This window comes from Dermacentor variabilis, chromosome 4 (genome assembly GCF_050947875.1).
Source record: "Dermacentor variabilis isolate Ectoservices chromosome 4, ASM5094787v1, whole genome shotgun sequence".
Lineage (NCBI taxonomy): Eukaryota > Metazoa > Arthropoda > Arachnida > Ixodida > Ixodidae > Dermacentor > Dermacentor variabilis.
Window position 1 is genome coordinate 7,827,175 of NC_134571.1, and position 15,680 is coordinate 7,842,854.

General features: G+C 42.8%; 1 protein-coding gene across 6 annotated transcripts in view; it reads left to right on the top strand.

Moving 5' to 3' along the window:
* Window positions 1–15,680, top strand: part of LOC142578625 (multidrug resistance-associated protein 1-like) — a 289,636-nt gene that overhangs the window by 203,188 nt on the left and 70,768 nt on the right. For all 6 annotated transcript variants that reach the window (XM_075688047.1, XM_075688043.1, XM_075688046.1 and 3 more), the window contains one exon: window positions 2,774–2,852. In XM_075688047.1, coding sequence (XP_075544162.1) covers window positions 2,774–2,852 — 79 coding nt within the window. The remainder of the gene's footprint in view (window positions 1–2,773; window positions 2,853–15,680) is intronic.

Genomic DNA, 15,680 nt, shown 5'->3' on the forward strand with positions numbered 1-15,680 from the left:
AAAAACTGAGTTCACTCGCGTGAAATGGCGAAAATCAGTCGAAGTAAATAAAGTTTGCTCTGCGACCATCCGCTGTACGTCATCACTGTCACCCGCGAGGGCGGCCCAAGACGGCTTGGGGGCCCATGCTAGTTTTCGATTCTTGGGTCTTGGGTTAACGCGAACGCAAGAACCCAAGACTGGCTTGGGTTCTGCGCATGCGCACTTGTGGCGCGCAATTTTCTTGGGTCCCCAAGCCGCTTGGGCCCCCAATTCTAAAACTCTCTATTGATTTCTGTGTACCCAAGTTACTGATAGCTTATTTATTAAATTCTTGTTATCCAATGGTATAGACTTCCAACAAGTGCAGCACCGTCTTTTCTTGCACAAGATTTGTAAGCACTAAATTTCATGATAATTTTCTGATATTCGGTATGCTTCTTTTTTCTTGGTTCAATTCTGTATTCAATTCAAGATCTACTTTTCAATATTCACACACCCCTAATTATTTGGCCAAGTGAATGTCTACATATTTCATTTGCTTGCATACTGGGTTATTTGACTCTATTCATGGTGGCAGGTTAAAAACCAACAAGACATGGGACAATGTTTTTGATGCATAACATGAACACTGCTTTTTAAGAGAGCTTTGCCAGGATGCAGCCAGGTGCTAAAAAAAGGGACACCAGGACAAACAGAAAGTGGGAGGGGGATAAGCCTCTGGCTTGCTTAAACTTGACCATGATTGCAACAGAAAGGCAATTTTGGTAGGCTAGAATTAGGATTTCAAACATGGCATTCTACAATCTCCAACTTTCTGATGTAAATATGGGCATTGAGGCCTCTCCTTGGCCATTATTTGCGCCCCTATTTTGTTGCCGCTTTCAGGAGGGGTTGTTATAAAATTGTCTGTTTTTAATGAGTTGTTAGCATGTACTAAAATGGGGCATGGGTCCACTTGAGGAGGTGGCAGACGGTGCAAGTGAAGCAAAATGCGTTGAAATTTTCCTGAAGTGTTGCCGCCGTCGCCTCAATCAGATTAAGCTACATTCATTCTGACTGTGTCGGCTGTGCTGTCATTTGTTTAACATTTCTACCAACTATATTGTCACTGTAAACAAAATAATTATAGCCAATATGTTTTTAATGTTCTTTCTTCAATGTCTGTGAACAGCTGTTTAGAAGATACAGAGGAAAATTAACGATAGAGTTTTCTTGTTATTTTGCAAATAATGTTCATTTTCATCAAAACTATACGTTTGAGGCAAATTATGTGTGTATTTCTGATACAGCAACAATATTCAGCAAAATTTTTGAACAGGTCAAGTTCTCAAAGTCCACCAAATTTGAAAGTCTTATATTCATTGATTTAGGAGACAAAAATCCGTAAATGTAGCAACTTTTGAAGTGTTGCAAATTAAGAAAATTTTCTAAAACGCTTGTTTTACACAGACGCCTCAAACAATCCGAGCTGACTCTTCTCTACATATTTGTTTTACACGAAGCATTCTTTGTAGCCTTGATATTTCGTATTTCACATTTTTGTGAATTGGTGAGAATGCTGGGTGCCTTGAAATGGTGCCTCCGCACTAAAGACCTTGGGTAATTTTTTTCCTCCTAAATTGTGCATTTGCCAAAGAAATGACGTTAACTTTTGTGCTACTGAGTGATTATGCGCATAAAATATAAAATATTCAATTGAAACTAGAATAGGAATTTTTGAACCTGTGTTGATCTCTAGTGGAGTCACCTAGCTGTCTTAGCTATCAAAGATAGCCAGTTTTAATGCTGGCAAGAATTATAAAATGCTCATTGTTGCCTTTCTGGGGAGGCTTTTTATAATGCACCTTTGCACAGGCTGTATTTGGATTTGCAGACTGTTTTGGCGATAGTGTAACTGTAGTCTGCAGCATTTTTTTCACAGATAGGTGCACTCTCAGTGCTGTTTGTTGATTTAAAAGATTATTGTTGGGGGTTGAGGAGTCCATTGCAACCATCTTGATTTTAATGTTTTTTGTGACAAACAAGGCGCAAGGGAACATGTCCCTACTTTTTGAAGGCCTTCTAAAACATGATGAAGTTTGACATTTTTTGACCACTTAAATAAATTATTGACCTGGTGGCCACTGAAACTACCTGTGTCGCATAACCTGCCTGACATATGTGTTCATAATCAAGTGGTTACTTGCCTTTGAAATTCTCAGATCACAGCTGTTATTCTTATTTCCCTGCCTTGCAGAGAGCAGGGTGTGAGACCAGGCTAGTTGGTATTCCATGCTGAAGTGACTAGCGCAAGAGCGAACACGGGACACTAAAAAGGTAGCAAGGACGAGCGCAAACCAAAGACTGCTAGGACGTATGCGGGCAGCTGCTCGTTGCTAATGCAGTATCCCAAGATGTGGGCATGGCAAACAGTGATTACCATCAGTGATTGCGCTAGTCACTTGTAGAGAGGTTGGTTTTGAAGAGCTGCAAGCTTCCATTTCTCGGAGCTTGCTCCTGTCTTTTATAGTGTTACAAGTTGGCACTGTGGTGATTATAAACTTTGTTTAAAATTCTCTAAAAAGGCTTCTGCATATAGCTAACCATGGTGGTGCTTCACAAATTGGTATGAACTTGCAGCTGGCAGGATGAAGCACTTACAGGCGTTGTGCCTTCAACTGTACAATTGAAGCTGCTGTTGTAGTTTCGCATATGATTCATTCCTCTGTGCTGAGAAAGGATTTCATGTGTGAAATCTTGTTGCTGTGTCTTTGTCCTAGCTTGCTCACACAGCTAAAATGTTTGTTTGCAGGCTAGTGGATCAACCAAAAAATGGAGCCACAGCGGACAAGTGCACTCTGATTGAAGAGGAAACTGTATGCACTGGATATGTGAGCTGTTTTGCATATACACAGCTGTGCCTGCAGTTCACCTTCTATTGTAAATTTAGACGTAGCATAGTAGCATGTCCTTTCCTTTCCACATATTATTTTCAATAGTATGTGGCATTCTGAGCTTTCATCTTGGCATGCACTGCTCCACTAACAGCACCTGAATGGGATACAGTCAAACCTCTTCACATAAAAAAATTGTTTGTTTATTTTTTTCTTTACCCACACCACCATGAGTATAATTACAGTGGGGGCAAGGTATAATTGATAAACAAGTCTTGTGTTTATTATGAGATATAATGGGGAGTAGTCATAATTTCCCTTAACATTCCTATAGTAACCTGTCACATCTAAAATTTAATTTTAATAAAAGAAGGCTTTCTGTAAAATTGATACAGTTAAACCTCAATATAGCAAAATTAGTAAAATTGGCACTTTGTTACATTGAAATCTTGTTATTTTGAAATTCAACCTTTAATGCAAATAGGTAAGTACAGCCACTGACGGATTTATCTTATACAGAAGGGGCTGTAAAATTTTCCAAATTATTGGGCAATAAAGAGAACAAATACGAAAAAAAAAAAAGTATTTGGCTGGATTTTAGAGTCTGCAATCAAAGGTATGGTTTCAGGTCATAATTATAATATTGTTACGGGAATGTTGAGAGTATGGACAGACTTTATTTACTATATATATATAGATATATACAAGAAGAGTCAATGTGGTTAATATGGCTGACCCACAACAACACACAGCAATCAGCCTCACGCGATATTCTTCCTTTCTCTTCTTTTATCCTTCCGTAACAGCTTCCCCGGGTGCTGAAGCACCATTTAGGCGCATGTTAGGCGAAGAACTGTAAGCGAAGTATAGCTTTAGCTGTGAAATGCGCACAATGTCAACATGCATTGGACTTGAGGATGGGCCAAACTAATGGTGAAATCTCGTAATTGACGCCGTGAACTTCACGTAGGACTTCATAAGGCCCTGTGTAGCGAGAGAGAAGCTTCTGCGAGAAGCCGACCTGATGGCATGGTGACCAAAAGAGCACTCAAGCACTTGGGGTGAACTTAACATCGCGATGGCACCAGTCGTAATGCCCTTTTTGTATATGCAGCGAGGCTAATGAACGAGATCGGGTGAAGGTAGGATGGTGTCAAAGGGCAATGTGGGGTCGCAACCATACAAAAGATTAAAGGGTGAATATCCTGCGGTGTCATGTCGGGACGAGTTATACGCGAATGTCACGTAGGCCAGTGTGGCGTCCCAGTCGCAGTGATTGTTGGAAACGTACAACGACAGCACCTCTGTAAGTGTTCGGTTGAGACGTTCTGTAAGACCGTTTGTTTGTGGGTGGTAGGCGGTGGACAGCTTGTGCTCAGTGACACAAGAGCGGAGGAGGTTGTCCATAACTCGAGACAAGAACAAGCGGCCGCGGTCTATAAGTAACTGTCGAGGTGCTGCGTGCTGGAGAAGGACGTCGTGAAGGAGAAAATCGGCGACGTCTGTTGCGCAACTAGTCGGCAACGCCTTTATCGCGTAATCAGTAACGACGGCGATCCACTTATTCCCTCTAGTTGTCGTCGGAAAAGGGCCAAGCAGGTCAAGGCCTACGCGAAAGAATGGTTCAGAGGGAACTTCAATTGGATGGAGATGTCCGACAGATGTCAGGGGAGGTATCTTCCGGCGCTTCCTAGTCACATAGCCGCAAATGTAAAAAATGAGCCTTTCATCACTTTTTTGAGATGCTCGTTCGGCGTGATCCGGTTCTGCACCGGACTGTATGGTTGCCTTCTTCTATCAGCCTTTCGATCAAGCCACATTTTCTGGCTTTGCACCACCTGCATCATCTTGAAATCATCATTGGCTCTGAATTGATGCTATGATGCAATGCCTAGCAATGCGGCGGAGGCACATAACAACAGAATGAGCGAAGAGAAGAAAGTAATGAAACATCAAGAACGGTGATGCAATGTGGGGACAACATTATGCTGTATGATAGCTCTATATGAGAAGCGAGAAAGGTTAGGAGACTGGAAGTGATGATGTAATGTGGGGACGACATTACTAAGATTATGCCGCATGACTAAAAAGGTGCAGGGGCTTTACTTTACATATGATAGGTCAATGAGAAGAGAGAAAGGAGTGAGGTCTGGAGGTGATATGACGCGGAGACATCCAGTCAACCCGCCAGAAGCATTGAATCTTACATCTGCACCATCTGTGTTTGTCCGGCCCCTCCTACTTTTAGGAAATTTTCCATTTATACAGAAATTTATTTTTTTCTAGATTGAAAAGAATATATAACTATTACTGGCCCAGCTGTTTACGCATGTATTATGTGAAAGTTTAACTGTAACAACAGCCTTGTTATATAATCTGTGAGTCCTCTCATAAATCATCCACATGCAACTTAGTCACATGCTATCGTATGCAAATGGCCCGCCAGTGGGATAAGTGTAATTTATTATGTAACATAGGACTGGTACGTAAACTATCAAGCATTTATTATGCATGATGATGTTATGTGTGTTTGCATTAAATTACCACACTTGATGCACTGCAAATATTTTTATTAACTTTAAATATCAGTACTGCTATTGCCTTCAGTGGCAGTAAAACGTGAAAATTTTACTTCCTTATAAGTTGTCTCTTTTCATTATGTAATTACAACTATGTATTATTGATCAGCAAGTATAGTTGCTATGTACGAACTGGCGAGCGTACAGAATAAATTACTAAATTTACTTTCATGTTAAGAAGGAAACAGCAGAGCGCGGGAGGCGGTCTTGTAAAGCAAATCCAACACATGAAATAAAAGAAATTAAATGAAAGGCACAAAGCGTTAGCATGGGCAAGCCGTTTATATCTGCTTCGTTCTTCTGGTTATGAGCTTCATCTCATGCTTATTCTATTTTGCAGCACGTTTACGTTCGTCATGCCACATTTAAAATGATCCTGAAACGATTTTGTACAAACGTACTGAGTTGTTGGAGTAAGTCCTTCTGATCATTAATTGACGTGTCTAAGTGCTCCGCATTGAGCATTTAATTTATTATAAGGTTTTAAAAATGTATATCGCCGCTGATCGCAGAACACTGCTCGGCAGAATTTTCAGCCGGCCCTACCCATGTGACGTAAATCACCCAGTTGACGTCAGTAGGGTGAGCTGTTTGATTGGCTGCCCAGGGCACGTCATGATAATTTTTCCACCTTTATGGTGAACAAACGATGTTCGTAATAGTTGGAATGTTAGTTAATTTGTTTCTATAAAAAGAAAGTAACAGAAAGAGGGTGCACAAGAACAATTTCTCACTACACTTAAGCACTTCCTGCACAGAGCAAGCGTCGTTTGCTTGTGTTACAATTTACTCCATTTTGACAAGAGCTCCGTGGTCAAAGTCAATCTCAGTCTTTTCGCGAGCACTATGATTCGACTTTGTTGCTTTGTGGATTGCAAACAGTGCGACTGGCAATATGTCAAGCTGCGACATCGTGTCCCTCTGCAAGGCAGCAGACGAGTGGACTAACTGCAGCTCATCGGACTGCCGCTATCCGATCGTGCCAGGATTTGTGCGTTTGCGGCCGTAACTTTACACCGGAAGATTACCAACGCAATAGCGTTTCGCGAGTCCAGTATTATAGTAAACGCAAGCGCAAGGGGACAGAGCCTGGCCATTTGACCATGTCGTCTCACGGGATGAGAAGAAGCGCAAATCTGAATGGTCTGCACGGTGCAGCCACCTGGTGGCACAGAGCTCGTCCACACACAGTAGCAGTAACGAAATGTATTCTTTGCTGCTGGTGTAAATTTTTTGCAGGAGTGTAATCACTAACATGTTGTTTTTGTAAATATTTAAAATGTTTTACACTTGGTTAGAGCAATATTAGCTCTTTGTTTGGCTGGTTAAGCTCTATGCCAACGGGTGGCTGGACTGTGGAGACCAATCAGGCAGCTCACGTACGTCTGCACTAAAGTTCCTTCATCAGCTTGAGTTTATGCCTCTAGCCATCTGTCGAAACGCCCAGCTTGCCTGTGGTTACCGAAATACCAGACACGTTCAGCACTGCGACAGAAGGCTCGCAACGCACATGTTCTCGCTTGGGGTTGTCTGCCAAGCAGCTGGCGGAGAGATTGAAGAGGCTTCACGCGCTCTTTCCTAGAGAAGTGGAAGTCGTTGACACGACGTGCCTTCTTGACGCAGAGCTAGTGAAGGCGGAGCTTAGCCCCAATCACTCGGCATACGAGTTGAAGAAAAAATGCGTGACTATGGAGGAGGGTAACTTGTAATCGTCCGTAGCTCTCTTAATATGAGATGTTTCACACAAATTGTGGTGCGAATTATTACCTTAGCTGTACCCTACGCATCTACAAAATTTGTCCGAACTGTTGCAGGGGCCCTTTAGTACCTTCGCTCACAATGAAGTGCGCACTGAATGTGTGCCAGAAACAGCCCCATAAGTGCGGACCATTGCGGTGACAAACCTGCAAGCATAGAAGGAAATGTACAAAATCCTCGTGTTTACAGCACGCAAGCACATTCTCTGTGTGACGAGTCGCTGCAGTATTATCTTGCACTTATGTGGTACCTCCGCTCACAATTAAGTGCACGCTGAATGTGTGCCAGAAACAGCCCCGTAAGTGCGAACCATTGCGGTGACAAACCTGCAGGCATAAAAGGAAATATGCAAAATTCTCGTACAGTAAAACCTCGTTTGAAGTCATCGTTTGAAGTCATCGGGACCGCAAGAAATCTTCGAATTAAGTGGGTTTTCGGTTTAACCGAACACACACAAAAAATTCAACCCAGGAAAAAAATTTTGCTGCAGGAATGCGCTACCTTTATTCGGCGATCTTTGGATTACTTAAAGTAATCAGAGATGCTGGTTTGCTGCTTCCTGTAGTTCGAGGCTCCCAGGATCATATTTTCTAGTTGGCCAACTACGTGCAGCACTTGAGAATTTCCACTGTGGCACTCAACAAAACTGCGGTTAACATTCAGTGATCCGATAACTTCCCCAAGAGTGGGCGCCCGGGACGGCTCATTAGCGTCGTCGTCGTCGTCGCTGTCATCTCACATGGTCACATCAGCGGTAGCTTCACTCTCCAAGTCTCAGTAGCACATTTGTTGATCATTTTCAAAGTTCAGATACTCGGCGAAGCCGAATGCACCAGATTCGCTATCCTCTGCGCAGAGTGCATTGATGCGGTTTTAATACTAGGCTCCTTCTTCATCTAGTGCGCATAAATAGACAGCATCAGTATTGACGGTGCTTTCCTTTTAGAAGCCAGCGTGTTCAAAACACCGCATGATCAAAGTGGGTTCCACTTGCCTCCATGCATATGCAATAAGACACATGGCCCTGAGGAGGTCGATGGAGTACTCCTTGCCGTTGTCATAGCAAAGGAGCATGCGCTGGAGCAGGTGGTAGCGGTAAGTCTTCCTCGTGTGCTGAATGACGCCTTAGTCCATTGCCTGTGAGATGGACATGGTGCTCAGAGGAAAAAATATCATCCTGATAGCTTTCAGGTGTGGGATGTCACCATGCGCCGGGCAATTATCAAGAACGAAGAGTATATTCCTGCCTTTGGCCACGGACTTGTGATCAAGCTGCTAAATGTAATCTTCATATATTGCGCCTGTGACCCGTGCTTTCTTGTTGTGCCGGTAGATAAGCTCATCCCTTGGTGGCAGCCGTGCATTTTTAAAGCAGCGAGGCTTCCCGCTCTTTCCAACTACGAGTAGCGGCAGCTTGTGTTTACGGCACATGTTTGCACCAAACAGCACGGTAATTCTTTCCTTGCCGTGCTTCCGACCCTTGACTGCGGTGTCCTTCGCTGTCAACGTTCTTGAGGTCAACATCTTGTAAAAATAGGCTGCCTCGTCAAGGTTGTACACATCGTCTGCACTGTACTCACTAAGCAACGAAGCCAACATGTGTTTCTTCCAGTCATTGTCGATGCTCTCGTTTGCGCTGCCACTCCTGCCACAGACGGCTACGAAGGTCAAATTATTGCACTCTTTAAAATGGCTGAACCATCCATTGCTACACTTGGAACTCTTTGTGCCCTAAGTCATGGGTCTTGTCCCGCAGTATCGTTCCATTGACGGGAAGGTGGGCTGCGTTTCCTTTCTGCAGCCAGTGAAGTAAAGCTGATTCCACATCTTGGTACGTGGGAGCCTGTACTCGCAACCACTCCGAAGAATATGTCTTGCTGTAGGCTTCCAGTACCTTCGACTTGTTCTTCAATATTGTGGACAACATCGAGAGGGGCATGCTGTGCCTTTCAGCCAACTCGGTCTTGGAACACGTGTTCTTACCTGCTTCTTGGATCAAGCAGAACTTCTGCTGCAGCGTTAAAGTCTTATACTTCGGTGTCTTCACTCATTGGGCACTTCTGCACAGCTTAGAAAAAAAAGAGAACTCCACGCTAGCTGCAACACCCTTAACCACCACACACAATGAAATGGCGCAGACCGGCGTTTCGCGCACACACGTTGCCGCAGGCATGGCGAGAAAATGAGGGAACGACAGCCAGTGGCAGCGGCACAGAACAGGCACTGACACTGCTACTGCTACGACTACGAGGAGAGTGCGGAGCAGGTGACAGAAACCGGTATTGCCACTGCATTGCAGTAAAGCATGTCTTCTCATCTGCAAGGCGTGCGTTCCACCGGTGCGTGGGGCGTACCGTGGACTGATATTTGTGCTAGCAGTACTGCGGGTCGGGCGCTTCGTCTATAAATTATCACTATTGCTACGTGGCGTCGCCTTGCGGCTCCAAATGGCCATCATTTCGTCGGGTTTGCAGTTAAATGGGGATCGAGAATTGCTACATAACACCCCAAATCTTCTAATTAACCGAGATTTTGAATTAACCGAGTTCGAATTAACCAGGCTTTACTGTATTTACAGCACCCAAATGCGTTCTCTGTGGGGCGAGTTGCTGCAGTATTATCTTGCAGTTTTGTAGTATATTATAGTAGCTTAATGATCGCAATGTTGGCTAATAGCAACCAAATATCAAGTGCATAGTAGACATCTGCTGCTTTGGCGCAGCTTCCACAGCAGAGAAGGCCTGCGGGTGCAGCAATGTACCGCGGGTGCAGCAAAGTACTGCGGGTGCAGCAAAGTACCGCAGTGGCGTGGCAGTTCTCTGGAAAAGCTTCACTCTTCCAGTATTTATTTATTTATTTCAGATACTGTCAATCCCAGCGGGATTTTTACAGGTTCGGCATGTATTATACACTCACAAATAGCGATAAAAACAGGTTTGCATGATTTCAACAATATTTGCAATCGACACGAAGCAGATATACACATATGGTAGGAAATAAAACAAGGGTACATTTCATTTGGCAAAAGGGGGTGACATTACATAGGCAAATACAATGCTCATACAGATTTAATTTTATACGATGACATAAGTGATGTTATTTCCGGCTAACATAATCTGATTATTGTGCAACAGCTCTTCTACAAGGGTTATAAATTTCGGCAACGATGTGTTAGTCGTTATGAAGGGGTCCAGGCTATTCCATTCTCTTATTGCAAGAGGAAAGAACGAATATCTAAAACAGTCAGTGCGAAATGCATATTCTTTAAGTGTTAATGAATGCTTATGGCGGGAAGGTCTGGTGTCAGCTAGGGATATATACAACGAAGTATTTATTGGTAATGCATTGTGTATTAATTGGAACAATAATTTTAGTCTTGCTAGCTTGGCGCGGTTTCACAGAGTAGGAATACCGGCTTGTTTTAGCAGTTGGGTAGGTGAATCGCTATTCTTGTATTTGTTAAAGATGAATCTAATTGCCTTTCGCTGCACTTCTTCTAGTTTGTTAATAAGCTGTTGTGTATAAGGAAACCAAATTGTTTTACCATATTCGAGAACTGGGCGAATAAATGCGTTGTATGATAGCAGTTTAATTTCCGGTGGCGCAGCTCGAAGTCTTCTTCTGAGGAAGAACAGCCGTTTTAAAGCAGATGGTATGATACTGTTAATATGAGATTCCCATCTTAGGTCATGTGAAATGATCAAGCCAAGATATTTAAGCTCATGAACTCGGGTGAGTGGTATATTATTGATAGTGTATTCGAAGCCCGACCTATGTTTTTTGCAGGTTATAGATAAAAAGGCAGTTTTTTTAATGTTCAGTTCCATCTGCCACTTTTTACACCACTTCACTACATCGTGAAAGGCGCTGTTGAAATCAATGTGGTCATTCATAGTTAATTTCATTATAAAGAATGCAGTCATCGGCAAAAAGCTTCATTTTAACGCGGATGTTACAGGGCAAATCATTAATAAAGATAAGGAATAAAGTGGGAGCAAGGACGCACCCTTGAGGCCCCCCCGATGTAACTGGTACAATGGAAGAAATTTCATTGTTAACAACAACATACTGAAACCGGTTGGTTAGGTAATCTTCAATCCAATTGACAATAGAACCATCGCCTAAAGTTGTTTTCAGTTTGCTGATTAGTTTTTGATGGGTTACTCTATCAAACGCCTTCGAAAAATCTAATGCTATTAAGTCAACTTGTTTTTGATTATCAATGCTTTGGGATAAGTCATGCGTTACTTCAAGTAATTGGGTTATTGTTGAAAGTCCCCGCTGGAAACCATGATGGATAGGCGATAATATTTCTGCTTGCTCTAGATAGCTCGTGATATGCTTTAATATGATATGCTCTAATAATTTCCCTACTGTGGACGTTAGCGATATTGGTCTGTAATTACAAACGTCACTTTTGCTTCCTGCTTTATGAACGGGGATTACTCTCGCTATTTTCCTTTCCTTTGCAAGGCTACATGTTGATAAGGATTTGTTAAATATTAGATGTAGATATTTCGCGTTGACTTCGGCATATCTTTGAAGAAAAGTGTTGGGAATATTGTCCGGGCCGTTTCCTTTTTTTGTATCTATTGATAGTAATAAATTGGAGGACTCCTGACTCAGTTATCGTTGGCATGCCTAGCGGTCTCTGGTTGTAGTGATTCACCTCCGGAATGCGACCATCGTCAGCAGTGAACACAGACTGAAAGTATGTATTTAATGAATTTGCAAAACTTAAATTTTGTTCCTGAGAATTGAGAGTGTTGCTTTGTTTTTTGGGGCTAAGATACTTCCAAAACTTTCCAGGGGAATGTTTTAAAAAGCTAGGAAGCGTAACTGAAAAGAAATGTGCTTTTGCTGTACTAATCTTTGCTTTCATTTCATTGACAGCACACGTGAGTTTATGTTTATGTTGAGGACCTCTTTTTGTTTTGAGCAATTTTCTTAGTCGCTTCACTTTGCGCATCGCATGAATGACATCACGTGTTATCCATGGGTTATTTCTATTTATTCGTTTGGTTCTTATTGGAATATAGTTATTGATGCAGTGGGATACAATGGCTTTAAGTCTTTCCCATATTGCGTCTATATTAGTGTCTGAAGAATTAGTGAGTTCTTCAAATGACTGATACTCCAAAATTAAGTAATTAACTATGCTTGAGTCGTTAGCTTTTGTAAAGTCTGGATAACTAGTTTCGGAAATAGAAAAATTTGTTGCGGCCTGAAAGGGAGTAGTGCATAATGTTAATTTGTGATCTGATATTCCATCTAGCACTGCTAAGTTAGTTTTATTGATCGAAGAGTGGTTGCTCAGAAAGATGAGGTCAAGAATGTTGGATGCATTGCCTTGAACATGTGTGGGCTCGTTGACAACTTGTGACAAGTCAAAACTAAGCATAATATCAAAAACAATTTCTGAACAAGGAAAGCGATAACTCATGGTTGGCCAGTCGATATCAGGAAGGTTGAAATCCCCGAGAAGGATCAGCCGGGATTTTTGTACATGAAGTTCCATATACTGATATAATGATGTCACTGTGCGTTCATCAGTCGAAGGGCTACGGTATATACAACCGACACAGATAGTCATTGCACCAAAACTAAGTTTGCAAAAAAATGCTTCAGCATTTTCGACTTCTGGTAAGACAGTGAAAGGAATTTTTTTATTTATTAGTAAAGCCACTCCTCCCCCTCACGTTAATCTGTCTTTGCGCACAATCACATAGTCGGGTGGGGCTATTTCTTTGTCCTGTATGTCATCTGTAAGCCACGTTTCTGTAATCGCCATAAAGTCGGGCTCTAGGCTGATAAGAAGAGACTCTAGTGCGTCAAGCTTATTCAGGATACTACCCGCATTTACGTTTGCAAAGGTTATTTGTTTCGTTTTTGGGGCGGCCGGGGGCGTAGGTGTGGTCCAATTCCTTCCTGGTTTTTTGGCCTTACTCGCATTTGTCTGTGCCTTTACAGGTACCCGGCAGTTCTTTTCTTCGTCCCACTGAAACAATTCTTCATTGATTCGGACTTATCGTAAACGAGCGCCACCTTTGCACCGGAATCTTTCATTGATTTTACACTAAACCAGTTTTTTCCTTATGTCGCATACTCGGACAGAGAAATCTTCACTGATTGTGTATTCAGTATTTTTAAGTTCGCGACAGTTTTTTAGCACAAGAGTCTTTTCACGGAAGTCAAGAAGTTTTAGTATTACAGGCCTGGTTTTCTCGCGTGAAGGTTTTCCTAACCTATGAATGCGTTGAATGGCGACAGGTTGAATTTGAAGAATGTTCTTGGCAATGCTTTCATTAAAAGTTTGTTCAAGGGATTCGTTGTCTTCTTCTTCATCTTCTGGAATTCCGTAAAGTAAAAGATTACACCGTCTCGAGTGATTTTCCAAATCATCCAGTTTTAGTTCAAGTGAGGAAACAACCTGCAGGTTGGTGACCTGGTTTATGCAGTCAAACATTTTTTTGTCAAGGGCAACCATGTTTTCCAGTTTCGTTTCAATTGATGTTAGTCGATCCTCTTTAATGCTTTTTGTATCTCCGGCAATCGCCTGGAGCTGTCTGGAGATCTGTTCAAGATCTGGGCCGGGGTTTGTTTCGACGTCTCCAGCCAGTAGCAGTAATTCCGCCGCGTGCATTGCCAAATCACACAGTATAGGACACAGCAGCCTTGGGCACGGCAGCATAACAAGGAACGGATCATTTGAGCGAATACATTTGCCGTAACGCCTTACCTGCACAAGATAGACGGAAGGATTAAGAATCCGCATCGTGCTGTTGCTGCCATGCCCAGTGAAGTGCGTGCTGGTCCAGTCCCGCTTTAAGTAGCCCCGAAGCGCAACCTGGTCCAAGCTGGGAGTCCCGTCAATGTGTGGCGTCCCTGTCGACTTCCGGTGAAAGACGAAGGTTTCGACGACCGCCGTCGTCGCAGGGCGGAAGGAGCCGGAGTGGTTGCCCAGCCGCACTATCATGCCCTGCGTCATGGGGCCAGAGCCGTCCCGTGTCGTCGGTATCACCAGGGAAGTGGAAATCAGCTGCACAAGATAGACGAAAGGATTAAGAATCCGCATCGTGCTGTTGCTGCCGTGCCCAGTCCTGCCGTGCCCATTCTAAGTCACCCTAGCACGGTTTCATCCAATCAGGAACGGAGGCGCGAAATTGGACCATAAATGGGCACAACCATCTCATGCGCACACCTGCAAGCACCTGGCACCAACTTGTTGCGTCGGCAGATGGGGAGAAGTGGTGAGCGTCTGAAGGAAGAGTAGGTGCCGCTGGTACACACGCGTATGCACACATACGGCTCGCATGACTTCCAACAGTCGTGTCTCAGCGACTTGTCGGCGCCTTCCCGGCCCTTTGGCGCCATCTGCAAAGGTCTTCCCATGCCTGATTTTGAATGTCTCTGCGCTTTGCACTCGCGCTAACAGTTGCCGCACAAGCAAAGCATAGCATTAACTATGGTGGAAATTAATGTACATGCTGAGCAGTTTCTGTGAACAATTTTTTTGTTTATACAATATGTCGTACAAAATATGCAAGAAATGTTTGGACCCATAGCCAAAGGCTGCTAAAGGCTCCAATGAAAGAAAAATAGATCACTGAATACGACACAGACACTTTCAGTAAATATCATGCAATTTTTTTAAGCACATGGTTTACGTATCAAAAAGAGTGCATGGCTAAGTTTGAGCTTTCCGTACAAATATTACGACAAAAGAGATTAACAATAGTAGAAACATTGTTTTTTTCTCAATTAGAGAAAAGAATAAGTAACTGAAAAACACAGCATCATACCAGCAGTGTAACTTGGCGCAGTATGTCAGTTGGTGACAAAGTAATTATTTTAACAGGTATGCGAGATATATTAGGACACAGTGCAAGTAATCATAGCATTGAAAGAAAAAAACTGTTGAATATGGCCATTAGGTAAGCCTAATTGTGTTAATTCTAATGGGAAGCTATTCCATATTTTAACTCCTGTAAGGTGTAGCTGTCGCTCCCCGTAAATATTATTTACAGAGGGTAGGTTGAAGTTACCTTGCATAGGGTTTCTTGTGGAACAGGAAGACGTAGAAAAAATGCACGAGTGGGATGGGCTGTTGCTGACGAAAACGGCTGTTTCCAGTTGCTGCGAGTAATCAAATGAGAGAATTTGCAAGGCACAAAACAATGGCTTGGTTGTTTCATATGGTTATAATGGTGTTTCGTATGGGTATTATAATGGGTGTTTCATATGAGTTATAATCCGAAGTGCGCATTCTTGAAGTCATCGAATTGGGTCAAGATAGCTATGTACGTCCGAACCCGGGCTTCTATACAATATATTAAGTGAGTATGCATGAGGGAAAAGTACGATATGCAAAGTTCTATGGAGACTGCGTCAGGGGCTCGTCACAACCATGTTTTAACTATTTGTAAGTTTTCTGTGGGTACACATTGAAGAAGCTTTACTGAAGGCAGCTTTTTGCACACAAAATGAG